Raw genomic sequence first — 13730 nt, 5'->3', positions numbered from 1 at the left:
AGTGACTCAGCCCCGCGAAGGCCCAAAACTGCGGGCGCGTGAGGTGTGCGGGGACTCGGGGTGGGGGTCCCGCGCCGGAAGTGGAGAGGGGCGACCGAGGAGACGCGAGGCGGAGAGGAAAGAGGGGAGCTGCGATTCCGGGCGACCCTGTCCCCGCCGCGGCAGCGGAAGAGAGGCTCCTCCAGGTGGTGGGGACCGGGCGGGGCGGGGCTCCCCAAGGTGGTGGGGGCGGGTCGCTGAGGCGGGGGCGGGGCGGCGGGACCCCGCCTCCAGCCCTCTCGGCCGCTCCCGCCAGGCGCACCCAGACGCTTTTCTGCTCCCGCCCTCGTCGCCCGGTCATGGGTCTCGGGCGCGAGGCCACACTGTCTGCGGCGTGACGGGCGGCTCAGGTGAGACCCGCGAGGACGGGGGAGGGTGGGCGCGAGGCCTGGGGAGGGCGCGGCACATGCTGCGGGGCCCGGGCCCCGCCCCCTCCTCTCCTACCTCCTCCTCTTCCTTCCCCAGCCTGGGGGCCCCCAGAGGCCCGGCCTGCTGCCGCCTTCTTGACCGCCCCTTTTGTCCCACTCGGAACGGCCCGATCCCCCGCCTGCTTCGGGAGCGCTCGCGCCCAAAGCCCGCCGCCCAACTTATGGGGCTGCCTCACTGCCCCCAATCTGATTGCCCGAGTCACTTCCATGTCCCAGCACCGACCTCCTGCAAGGTCCTAGCAGTGGCCCCACCCTGCGCACACACGCCCCCTGGGCTCCGCTCCCTGCACTGACCCCAACACCAAACTGACCCTCCCTTGCCTGCTTTCACAGCCCACACCCCTTTGTCCTGCCCTAACCGAACCCCCCACACACACACACACAGATTGGTCACAGGTTGGCGCCGCGTGGGCAAATGAGTTTTGTTTGATTCTTTAGGTTATAAACAAAACCACCCAGTCGTTTGATTTGGGAGATACCTTTCTAAGAGTCTTATTAGTAATTAAGCAACAACTGCCCCACCCCACCCCCGAACTCACAGAGCTTGCTTTTCCAGGTCACCCTGGTCCCTACCACTACCACTTTGCCCTCACGCATCTGAGTCTGAGACCCTTGCCCTTCCTGTCCTAATCCTCCCTCTGGCTGCTGCTCCCTCCTGTGTCCTTCCAACAAGGACCTTCTGTACTGACCTTTCCCTCTGTGCCCCTAGATGGTCAGCATGGGCCAGTGCTACTACAATGAGACGATCGGCTTCTTCTACAACAACAGCGGCAAGGAGCTCAGCTCCCACTGGCGGCCCAAAGACGTGGTTGTGGTGGCACTGGGGCTGACTGTCAGCGTACTGGTGCTGCTGACCAACCTGCTGGTCATCGCGGCCATCGCCTCCAACCGTCGCTTCCACCAGCCCATTTACTACCTGCTTGGCAACCTGGCCGCAGCTGACCTCTTTGCCGGTGTAGCCTACCTCTTCCTCATGTTCCACACAGGCCCGCGCACAGCCCGGCTCTCACTTCAGGGCTGGTTCTTGCGGCAGGGCCTGTTGGACACGAGCCTGACGGCGTCCGTGGCCACACTTCTGGCCATCGCCGTGGAGCGGCACCGCAGTGTGATGGCCGTGCAGCTGCACAGCCGCCTGCCCCGAGGCCGGGTCATCATGCTCATCGTGGGCGTGTGGGTGGCCGCGCTGGGCCTGGGGCTGCTGCCCGCCCACTCCTGGCACTGCCTCTGCGCCCTGGACCGCTGCTCGCGCATGGCCCCCCTGCTCAGCCGCTCCTACCTGGCCGTCTGGGCCCTGTCCAGCCTGCTCGTCTTCCTGCTCATGGTGGCTGTCTACACTCGCATTTTCTTCTATGTGAGGCGGCGGGTGCAGCGCATGGCAGAGCATGTCAGCTGCCACCCCCACTACCGTGAAACCACGCTCAGCCTGGTCAAGACTGTTGTCATCATCCTGGGTGAGTGGGACCCTGCTTCCCAACTCCTGCGAGACTGATAGAGCATGATGGGAGGGGATGATTTGGGTGGGGAATGTTCTCCAAGGAGGTGCTACCTGAGCAGAGGCAAGGCAAGAGTTCCAAGCAGAGGGAACAGAAGGTGACAGCCCCAAACAGGACCAGCCCAGTGTCTCCAAAGAGGGGAGAAGCCCCACGTGACTGGTCCACAGGAAGAGAAGGTCAGCACAGCCTCGAAAGGCACAGACAGGAGTCATATTTTGTTCTGAGTTCCATGGGAAGCCCTTAAGAGTTCTTAGCCAGGAGTAATGAGGTCTGGCGGTTGAATGTAGAATGGTCTGAGCAGGGGAGGTGCACACACCACCCCCAAGAAACAAAGAGCAACTCTTTCTAATCATTCCTTTTCCGCCACCGAGTAATTGGTCGGTCCCACAGTGACCTTTCCCCCAAAGAACAAATCTCCATGTTAGAAATGTCCAGGGTCCTGTCCACTGTGTACCAGTTAGGAAAGGCTTTCCTCTGGTAGACAATCAGAGAAGGGTTTCCCCTCTTAGCAGTTCTGCCCCATCATGCTGCAAAGGCAGCAAGACAGGCAGCTCTTCCCTACAAACTGCACAGCTGTCGCCCAAGCTCTGGAGACTACTCCAGCTCTGAGCCATTGCAACAGCTGGCCCTGCTCACATCAGGCTCCATCCCGCAGGGGCGTTTGTGGTCTGCTGGACACCGGGCCAGGTGGTGCTGCTCCTGGATGGTCTGGGCTGCAAGTCCTGCAACGTCCTGGCTGTGGAGAAATATTTCCTACTCTTAGCCGAGGCCAACTCGCTGGTCAACGCCGTGGTGTACTCATGCCGAGATGCTGAGATGCGCCGCACCTTCCGCCACCTCCTCTGCTGTCTGTGCCTTCGCCAGTCCACCCACAAGTCTGTTCGCTACGCACCCTCCACCCAGACAGGCACTAGCACTCGCATCATGCTTCCTGAGAATGGCCATTCCCTGATGGACTCCACCCTTTAGCTAACCTTGGACTTCAGCAGGGTACAGCAAACGCCAGAGCTCTGCCCCTGGCCACTTGTGGGTGCGCCTGGCTCTACCCAATCTGCGGGCCAGACTTAAAGGCAGACCCTCAGTCTGGCTTGGCATGAAACCACTGCCAGCCCTACCCAGGCAGACAACTGTGCCTATCTCAGGCCCTGTGGGTTGGGGTCATCTAAGCACCTGGGAGAGAGTTGAATGGGGTGCAGGAATCTGGCTCTTCAGTCATCTCAGGTTGCGGGGCTTTTTAACGGACACTTTTCTGTTTTTACTGCACATGCCTGGCAAGCCCTGTGGACTGCTTCCTTGTCCACGGTGGCATGGGTAATAAAGGTGGGAGAGATGAGGGCCCCCTCAAGCCACGCTGCCCAGTGCAACAAGGATGGACCATGGGCGCCCCATCTGCCTGAGGCTGATTGTTTAGGGGCACAGACTGAGGAGTGCTGAGCGTGAGCTGGGAAAGGTTTATGGCCTCTTGGAGCCTCCAGTGGTCTTGTCTATCCCCATAAGAATTAAGGGGGTCTACAAGGAGGGGGTCTATAAGGAGTAAACCTTTCCACTCTGAGGTCTCCAAAGCCTTGTCTGTTGTAAGCTTAATCTGTCTGTCCCTGTGTCCCAGAATTGTCCACCTCAGCTCAGGCTGAGCTGGGATCCTTCAACATGGCATCTCCTGGGCCCTGTTCCCATTCCCCTTTGGTCTCTGCATGGCTGTTGCTCCATCTCTCTTGTTGTTCCCTTTTGCCTCTGTCTCCTCCACCTCTTCCCCTGCCTTCATCTTGCCACCTGCCTCTCTGTCTCCATTCTCTGGAGCCCGGAGTAGTCTCTGGCCTGTGTGAGGCTTCTCTCACCTGCCTGCCCCTTTGTCTGAGTGCAGATTGTTAATAGTCAGGTGTGTCCATCCCACTGCCCACTCCATCACCTACATACACACCTGTGGGCTTGGGGTAGTGGGGTCCATGGACCAGAATGCAGGATTTTAGAGTTGCCATTTCTCAAGCTTCTCTGATGTGCCTGGCACACTGATAAGCATTTTAGGTGCATTATTTAATCACCACCTGCATCTTGTGGCATAGGTATTATATATATTTTCATGTGAGGACAGTGGCTCAGACAGATTGAAATTTGGCCCATGGTTACATAGTTTCAAAAGGGCACAGAGATACATCGAGGGACTAGAGAGGCCCCTGAGGAAAGGACTTCGGATTTCCACAAAGTCCGGAGTTGGTCACAAGCTCAGCCTGGCTTTCCCCACTTCACCCTATGGTCTCAGATGTGCCAGACCCATGATGAGTCCCCTCTCAGATACATAGAGGCACTCTGCTAGACATGGAGTAAACCAGGATCTGGATTCTCTCTGCTTACACACCTAGCCAGAATTTGAACCCAGGCCTCCCATCAGAGGCTGAATTCTTAAACTACTAAAGCATGCATTGCCAAAGAACCAAAAACGTGTAGATCTTTCTACATTAAATGGGGCTGAGTTTCCCTTTGGGAAAACTCTCCCTGCCCTACAACAGCTCTGTGAGGAGGCAAGAACAAACTGGGGTGCCACGTACATCTCCAGGGGCCAAGGTAGGCAGTGTGGCTCCTTGAGCCTGGGGCCTGAATCTCAGAAGTGATGACCTAGGCCAGCACCCAGCCACGTGGATGGGTACATAGTCCTTGTCTCCAGTGAGCTCTAGGCCTTTTGGACAAAAGTATCACTCTGGGTGCCAAGGCAGCCAACCATTCCTATGGGGTGGGAACCCCTGATGGTCTCCAAAGGTAGCTCTGTTTCACCTGCTCTGGCATCAGCATCTTCCAGGTTCTAACCCACACTCTTCTGGTCTCCTTTGGCATCTTGTCCCATCAGTTTTTCCCTCTCTGTAGGTCTCTCCTCTCCACCAGATGACTTAAGGTTTTTGTCTCAGATGGTCCCTGAAGCTCTCAACCCGTCCCCCCACCACTGTTCTCTGAAGGATGCCGAAGTTACCCACTACTTTTCAGATCTCCTGTGTGGTGCTGCACTAGTGGCTGACCTTTTGTACAGGGTACCAGCTCTCCATGGTCCCCACATGTTCTAGTACTTCCTGTTACTGGGGCCAAGTGTCAGGTTTCCTTCATCAAGGAGCTTTCCAGGTTGTTCTTACACTAGCCTACATCATTCATTTCCATTCCCTTTGGAGTGCCCGAATCTAATCAGACCAGTTGGTGTTTGCATTTCCTCTCCAGCAGCAATGGGAAGAAGATGGGCCCTGTCCTGAAGGGTTCCCAGGAGGTTGAGGTCCCTTTATGAGCCTGGTCTGGAGTCTGTCCCCAGTGCAAACAGGCTCTAGGAGGTCCCATGACTTTGGAGAAGTGATTTATGTCCAAGAATAAATCCTCTCGCACAAGAATCCTCTGATGCCAGGAGTCCTAACAGCTAGAAACAAAGGCCTGTGAAGATTCGCTCTGATTTGGGGGTGCATCACAGGGTAGGTCCTCAGAAAGCATCCTTCACGTGCTAGCGGAATGCTGTAGAGCAAAAGAATGAATAAAGCAAGGTCACTCTTAAGCTGGACCTTGAAAGGTGAATAGAAGTGATTTCTGCAACTGAGAAAATCACTCAGTTTTGACCTTCCAACCACCATCACCACACATACCCGTACACCCTATGGAATATTAGAGGTGGGGGGAGGGGGAACTGGGAGGCCGGGAGCCCAAGTGACCCACCTGCTGGCACTGAGGCTGAGGGGAGCGGGCGTCTGGGGCTCTGGGCTTCTGGAGATGAATGGGGGTAGGGGTGATGATGGGGTTCTGAGAGGCTAGGGAGGGTCTGAGAAGCAAGGGGTGTCTTGGAGGAAGAGTGCAGTGCTCTGAGAAGTTAAGACTCTTGAGATGTGTAGGTCCCTGAGGAGTGGGATGCTCTGAGACATGGGCGCCTATGAGGAAGAGTGGGGGCTGGGGGGGGGATTGGCTCCGAGAAGTGAGGTCCCTGAGGAGTGGGGACTCTTGAGGAGATGTGCGGGCTCTCTGAGAAGGGGGCGCTCTAAGGACGTGTGCGGTGTAAAGTGTCTAAGAGTAGGAATGGGTGAGGGAGGTGGAGATGTGGGAGGTGGGGTTTCTGAAGCAGAGCGAAGCCGGCCTTGCCCTCTCCGGCAGGAGGAGGGTGGGGGTAGAAAGCGCCGTTGCCACAGCAACCCCCAACAGAGTCCTAGGCAGATAGGAGGGGCGTGCCTGTGGGCGAGGCACGGCGGCCCGCGCGGCAGCGGTTGGCTGACGGAGATAGTAGGGCGTGTCCCTGGGCGGGGCGCAGTCGCCTGGCTGGCGGCGGTTGGCCGTAGGCGGAGGGGGCGGGGCCCGGGGGCGCGCGTGGTGCGCGCACAGACGGCAGTGGTTGGCTACGATGTCCGCGCGAGCTCTCCAGGCTCGGCTGCTCCTTGGTTGAGCGCCCGCCTGGCCTCGCCGCTGATGGACGCCCCGCGCCGCCGTCCCCCTGCCCCGCGCCGCTCACCGCCCCGGCCCCCACCGGTCTCCGACACGGACGACGTCCTGCAGATCATGGCCATCACCGACCAGAGCCTGGACGAGGCGCAGGCCAGGTGCTGGCGCGGGCTCAGCGGGGGCCACCCAAAGTCGCTTCAGTGAAGGGGGCGGGCCGAGGGGCCAAGTCCGGGGCGGCTGGGGGCGTGAGGGGTGAGGATGGTGCAGGGTGAGAGATGGGGTGGTGAGTCTGGGCGGAGAGGGAGAGGGCAGATCGGGGGCGGGGGATTTTGAGGAGGACGGAAGGGGGATTCTGAGGCCGAAGGGATGTTTGGGGTTAAAATGGAACGGATTGAAAGGGGGCTCATGGCGCTAAGCTGTGGGTGCTGGGTTTTAGGAGCTCATCTTGGGGTGAGAGGGATGGGTTTAAGGGGAGTTTGTGGATGGAGAGGTTTATGGTGAAAGGTGGTTTCAGGGTTTATGGACGTAAGGGGGAAGAGGAGTGTTGGGGGGTGTAAGGGCTGAGAGATGGTGCACACGGGGTTTGTGAAGGATGGACAACTAAATGGATCAGTGGTATGTATGAGGATGGGAGCTTCTGGGGGCAGGTAATGGAGAATGAGTTGCGGGAAATGGGACTCGGGAATGAAGAGATGGTGTGATTTGATTCGGGAAGCATCCAGAAAAAAGGTTAGTGGGGGAGCTGGAGGGGGACAGAGGACCCCCTTTTTTATTTATTTGGCGAATATTTATTAGACACTGTGTGCGGGGCACGGAGCTGGGTGCTGACTTAGTCACTGATCTCAAGCTCATGGTTTGAGGGAGAGAAAGTAAGTAGCAAAACTAAGTATAAGTTGTGCTAAAAGCTGTAAGTAAAGAGATGGCAAGCTGTGGGAAGCCAGGAGAGGGCACAGCACCTTCAGAGGCCCGAAGGTGGGAAGAATGCAGAGCCAGGGACTGAAAGTCCCCAGTACAGCAGGGAGAGTCTGGAACCAGGATCACATGGGGCCAAGTCTCAGGAAAGAGTTTGGATTTTATTTCAGTTGCAGTGGGAAAATCACAGTGGTTTTAAGACCACCTGTCCCACTTAACCTCCACGCACCACTTGTCAGTGAGCCAGGATTGGTAAAAATGTGCTTCACAAGGCAGCCCATTGTGTTTGGGGCCTGCTTGAATTATTAGAAGGTAGCAAAGCACAGAATGACGTCCTTTTGGAGGATGAGGTCTTGTTGAATGGGACTTGTTTGGGGGTAAGGGATGGTCCCTGTGGATGGGACCAGGGTGTAGTGGTGTGGACTGTGCAGTGCCTAGAATCTTCTAGTGAGGAGGGGTTACAAAGCCAGGTGAACAGCAGCCCCAGGAAAGGAGGAGGCAAATAAGAGGTGGATATGGCAGGCATTTATTCTTCAAACTTTCCTGCCTTTGCTTCTTGTGGAATGTCGACTCTTTTCACAGTTTCATGGCCTCTATCTGGAAAGTTAAGAGTGTCACACACACATAACCCCACCGCACACCACTGGAGCATTGTGCTAGGTGCTACAGAAACCAAGATGGCTAATGTGTTCTCTGCCCTTTCAGAGCTCATTCAGAAGGAAGGTGTGTGGGAGACTTAACTCATAAACAGTCATCATAATAGGAGTGTGCTGAGTAGAGGTAATTCCTGGCACAAAAGAGCTGGGCCCGGAGAGGGTGCCCTTCTGTGATGCCTTCTCCACTAAGCCAGTCTGAGAGCAAGGGCATTGTTGTGCTTTCCTTTGTATTCCCAGGGCTGTGCACAATGCCTGGCACCTAGCGTTCAGTAAAGTTTTGTGGCACTTAGATTCTGGAAGGATCGGTAGGAGCTAGGGAAGGGGGAAAACGGGCTCTTCACACCCAGGAACCACAGAAGCAGTGCTTTGGGTGCTTGTGGAGCTACCTGTGTTCCTTCTGTTCTAGGCCAGGAGCTGCTTAAGGAGCGAACTCTGCTCAGATGTGGCCTTCCTCAGGCGTGTGTCACCCTGCACTGCCCCAAGGCTGCTACTTTTTTCTTGTAACAATCTCTTGAGATTCTAGACTCCCCTAGGTAGTCTTAGAATGGAATGCAGTCAGTCACCTCTTCTTGCTGTTCTCAAAGACAGTCGTTTTTCTTTTAAGGCTAAGAAACTGAACAGGGGTCATTACACTTGCCTTACAACGTAGCTATTAGGTATCTGATTCCTGGTTTCTTCCTGAGGTAGAAAGATCCCTGGAGCTTTTATTTTGAGACTTTGGAAGCTTCATCTGCCCCACTCCTTGCGTAGCCTTTAGATCGATTCAAGGCCCTAAAAGTCACCCAAGTCCAGACACCAGTTTTCAGTCCTCAAGTGGGCGGGCCACTTACTCCACTCTGGAGAAAAGACAGCTTGGGTGGGTCTTTTCCTCATAGTAAACCTTGCTGTCTGGTAGATTATCAGCTTGGGCAGGGAAGCAGATTGTGTCTTTCCTGATCAGCCAACTGGGTGAGGCCTTTGGCTTCACTGGCCTTTGGCTTCACTTCAACTGGTGAGGTCTTTCTGACCCTGCCCTCTCTCTGAAACAAGAGAGAACGGTTTCATCTCTGTGCGCTGCCCACCCCTTAAGAGCCCCTGGAGTCAATTTAGCTCAACTGGCTAGCAAGAAAGAATTTTTCATCTCAGATTTGAGGCCTTCTCAACCTGCTTTGTCACCGTGTGCTTAAAGAAGGGAAGCATACCTACTCTCCTTAACCCTGGATTCTTTCTTACACCTTTCTACGTTATTAGGAAGGCAGCTCCACATACTTGTGTGTAATTCATTTTGTTATTATAGCTGAATAGTCTTCAAATAGTGAACTGTGTATTGTTCTTCCTTCTGGCTACACAGATAGTAGAGGGACACTGGGGAGTTTGGAATGCACTGTCTTGGTTGAAATTCAGGCCACGTCAGCTGGAAATTTCCTGTGTGATAGGTAACTAGTCTTCTTGAATGATCTTCTGACCTTCTTTGGTGACGCCCTGAGCTTTTCCTAGAGAGGGACAGTTTTGTGTTTTCTGATTTGGATCTTTCACTGATCACGTTCTCATCCATTTCTTATATGGGACCGGGAAGGCAGGAAATTTTCTCTCGTTTGCCAAGGATTTTCTGAGTATGTCACTCTATCATGTGTAGCCTTAGTTTTTACAATAATAAATTTTACAACATGTTGAAGTTTACATACATTTGTTTCCTTTGCTTCTTTTGAATACCTTTATGAAGGGTTTATAAGGTTATCAGACTAGGGCTGAGGGCTCCTCTGTCAGGACTCTCAGGTTCCAAAGTTCTTCCCCACTCCCAGAGTTGTTAACTAGTGTTTGAATCACTGGCCCCTTTGAAAATCTGGTGCAATCTCTGGGTCCCCTCCTAACCATGCCCCCCGACAGTGTGCTTGTGTACCACACGTTTGAGAATCCTCAGGCCTCAGGCGTCCTGGGGCCTGGAAGCTGCCCCTCGTCAGTGGTGGACTCACTTTTTTGTCTAGTAGTGAGATTCCTAACAAGTCAGTGTGAAAACTCTAGAGCTGGGAAGGCTGAGGGGTGAGTTTTGGAAACCTGATTTTAAAAGGAAGCAGAATGGTCAACAGTGTCGTCCTGAAGACCTGGGCTCCAGACCTGACGTTCTGGAAGAGGCAGCTGAAGAGGACTGGCCCTTAAAGTCATTCTGCATGTTGGAACGACAGGTGGGTTGTGCTGCCAGATTGGCAGATTTAGCTGTTGTGGTCAGTTCTTGACCTTTTGCTTGCAAGGGCATGAAGATGCTCTAGAGAGCTACGCTGTCCAATGAGGTAGCCACTTGCCATGTGTCTCTGTAAATTAAAATGAATTAAACGTTCAGGGGACTTCCCTGGTGGCGCAGTGGTTAAGAATCTGCCTGCCAATGCAGAGAACGCGGGTTTGGTCCCTGGTCCAGGAAGATCCCACATGCTGCGGAGCAACTAAGACTGTATGCCACAACTACTGAGCCTGCGCTCTAGAGCCCGTGAGCCACAACTACTGAGCCCACATGCCCTAGAGCCTGCGCGCTGCAATAACTGAGCCCATGCACCGCTACTGAAGCCCGTGCTCTCTAGGGCCACTTGCCTCAACTACTGAGCCCGCGTGCTGCAACTACTGAAGCCCGCACGCCTAGAGCCCGTGCTCCGCAGCTAAAGAAGTCACAGCAGTGTGAAGCCCGCTCACCACAACGAAGAGCAGCCCCTGTTCACCACAACTAGAGAAAGCCCGCGTGCAGCAACAAAGACCCAACGCAGCCACAAATTAATTAATTAATTAAATTAAACATTCAGGGCCTTCCCTGGTGGTCCAGTGGGTAAGACTCTGCACTCCCAATGCAGGGGGCCCGGGTTCAATTCCTGGTCGGGGAACTAGATCCTGCGTTCATGGCGCAACTAAGAAGTCCGCTTTCCACAACTAAAGATCCTGCATGCCGCAACGATGATCCCGCATGCCGCAGCTAAGACGGGTCAAACTAAGACACAGCCTAAATCAATCAATCAATCAATCAATCAATGTTTTTTAAAAATAAAATTAAATCAAACATTTCATTCCTCAATCACACTAGCTACCTCTCAAGTGCTCAGTAGCCATGTGTGGCTAGTGACTACCATATTAATGCAGGTAGAGAACATTTCCATCATTGCAGAAAATTCTGGACAGCAGTGTTCTAGAGCAATGCTTCTCTTAGCTGGACCTGTAGCATATCTCTGCAGAAATCTTATTGCACAGGTTCTGATGTAGCAGGTCTCAGTGGGGCCCAAGAGTCCACATTTCTAACCACCTGCCAAGGGTGCCAGTGCCGCTGATCCCAGACCACACTTGGAGAGGTCAGACTCTCAAGAGGGGAGATGATAGCGTGTCATTTATTTCAGTTTTCATGAATCATTTTACCTAGTAGATGGTTAATCTGACAAATGGAAATTATTTTTGAGCCTAAGTTGTGTTTGTGGGCATAAGGGATTTTAAATTAATCACAAGGGTCACATGTTAGCATTGTTTTGCCTACTTAATAGAGAAAGAAAATTAGAAATGAACAAATGAAAAGCAGAAAACAGTTGATTTTTTTTTTTCTCTAGATGAAACATTTGATCTGGGGCCATGGGACCTTGTTGTTTCAGGATCTGTTTATATTTTCAGTCTAAGGAAATCAAGTTTTAGAAGTCCCAGGGTTGTTTCTATATTTCCTTTACAGGGTCTATAAAACCATAGCTCAACTTTGCGTTACTTTGTAGAACTTGAGTGTAATAGAAAATGATCATTGGGGAATGGTAATAAGGTTTTTAGGGCAAAAAATCTTTACATATAATGAATAAAAATATGATGGAGAATGGTCACTATTATACATGTGTTAAGAGTAAGCTATATGGCATATGCGGTGGTGAACCTGAAACTGAAAAGAGTATATTTAGAGGTTGGCCTTTGGGCAACATAACAGATACTGTAATTAGGGCCCCCATAGCTTTCCTTAGGAAGAAAAGATTTCTCTGAACTTTTTTAAAATTTGCTTTTTACATATATGACTTGTTAGGTATTTTCTACTAGTCAAAATTTGCATGACTTTCTTCATTCCTCCAGTATTTCTGCAGACTTTACCTGGAATATGGATTAAATTCCGAATAGTAAAAGGAGATGATGACATAAGTTTGACTATCCTTAAAACTTACTCAAATGGCAAGGCATGTACTGTCAAGTGAATGGTGTGCCCCTCATCTTGGTACCTCTGGGATACTAAATATGGAAACACAGACCTCTGAAGTATGTACATTAATGCGTGTCAGATGAGCTTTCAGCACGCCCATCAAAGAATGCAAGGGGTCAGAAGAGGAATTTATGGTTTGGAATTTCCTAAAGCCAGATAGCATTAGCATGAGAGGATCTATTAGTCCAAAGCCGGGAAGTAAAATTTCAGAGCTGAGATTTTCTTTTTCATCGCCCTTAAGGAGGTTCTTTAGATACCAGTCAACTTGGTGCCTGGCAGTCTGTGTTCTTAAACTGCTTGCAGGTTTTAGCTCGGCTCCTGGGTTAACATGCTTAGCTTGGCTTTGTCTAGTGCCAAAGGAAAGTCTTGCTGTCCTTGGTGTGCTTTTCCTAAGAGTTGGATTTTGTTGGATTTTTTATTATTTTATTTTATTTTTTGCTTCATTGGGTCTTCATAACTGCATGCAGGCTTTCTCTAGTTGCATTGAGCGGGGACTACTCTTTGTTGCAGTGCGCGGGCTTCTCATTACAGTGGCTTCTCTCATGGAGCACAGGCTTTAGGCACGTGGGCTTCAGTAGTTGTGGCTCACAGGCTTAGTTGCTCCACAGCATGTGGGATATTCCCAGACCAGGGATCGAACCCATCTCCCCTGCATTGGCAGGCGGATTCTTAACCACTGCGCCACCAGGGAAGTCCCGATTTTGTTGGTTTTAAAACAATTTCCTGAAGCTATCTAGGATCACAGCAAAATCCCTTTTGAAGTGGTTTTATCAATATGTAAAGCAATATGCAGAATGTTTCAGAAAAGTTTCATAGATGAGCAGGTATCACTCAGTCATTTAAGTGATAGTTACCGAGTGCCTCTGTCAGAATACAGTGGTTGATGACAATGACAACCATGATTTCTTTCTCTCATTTAAGCCTCCCAGTAACCCTAGGAAGTGGGTGGTTTCACTAAGTTTCTAGATGAGGAGTTGGACCTGAGTAAGAACTTGCCTGAGGTCAGACAACTAGCGGGTGGTTGGATGGACACTTGGCCTTGTTCTCTTGAACTCTGGTGCTGACCTGCCACCCTCCCTGCTCTTCCCAGAGCTCCCACGGGCTCACTAGGACATGACATCACTTCTGGCTCAGAGGAGCTCGGAGGTGATCCAGTGCTGTGGCAGATTAGAAAGTTGGACTAGGGCTTCCCTGGTGGCACAGTGGTTGAGAGTCTGCCTGCCAATGCAGGGGACACAGGTTTGTGCCCCGGTCCGGGAAGATCCCACATGCCGCGGAGCGGCTGGGCCCATGAGCCATGGCCACTGAGCCTGTGCATCCAGAGCCTGTGCTCCGCAACGGGAGAGGCCACAGCAGTGAGAGGCCCGCGTACCGCGCCAAAAAAAAAAAAAAAAAAGAAAGTTGGACTAAGGCTTCAGAAGATGTTTTTTAAAGTTCGTTCTCACTAATTTAATCTCATTTGCTCAGTAAACCTTCCTTTTGTGCCAGGTCTGGGGATGCAGCAGTGAGTCCCAAAAGCTCACAGTTCAGGAGAGGCAGACGCTGGAGAGTGCAGTGCAGGGGCAACCGGGAAGAGGGTGATGAGGAATCGATCAGCCAGGGCAAGGGAGACTACCTGTCAGCAAGATGAGAGCCT

At 52.5% G+C, this 13730-nt stretch overlaps 2 protein-coding genes across 2 annotated transcripts in view; both read left to right on the top strand.

The window, feature by feature from the left end:
- Positions 1 to 315: 315 nt before the first annotated feature.
- LPAR2 (lysophosphatidic acid receptor 2) lies at positions 316 to 2960 on the top strand. The gene is made up of 3 exons (XM_060092195.1): positions 316 to 389; positions 1177 to 1918; positions 2616 to 2960. Exons 2-3 carry the CDS (start codon positions 1177 to 1179, stop codon positions 2927 to 2929), a joined length of 1056 nt encoding a protein of 351 aa, XP_059948178.1. The 5' UTR covers positions 316 to 389; the 3' UTR covers positions 2930 to 2960.
- Positions 2961 to 6325: 3365 nt separating this feature from the next.
- PBX4 (PBX homeobox 4) overlaps positions 6326 to 13730 on the top strand; it is a 47388-nt gene continuing 39983 nt past the window's right edge. Inside the window, 1 exon segment of the mRNA XM_060092194.1 lies at positions 6326 to 6507. Coding sequence (XP_059948177.1) covers positions 6377 to 6507 — 131 coding nt within the window. The 5' untranslated portion in view covers positions 6326 to 6376.

This window comes from Mesoplodon densirostris, chromosome 3 (genome assembly GCF_025265405.1).
Source record: "Mesoplodon densirostris isolate mMesDen1 chromosome 3, mMesDen1 primary haplotype, whole genome shotgun sequence".
NCBI lineage: Eukaryota > Metazoa > Chordata > Mammalia > Artiodactyla > Ziphiidae > Mesoplodon > Mesoplodon densirostris.
The sequence above is the reverse complement of the archived record's forward strand: the minus strand, read 5'-3'. Positions and strand labels throughout refer to the sequence as shown.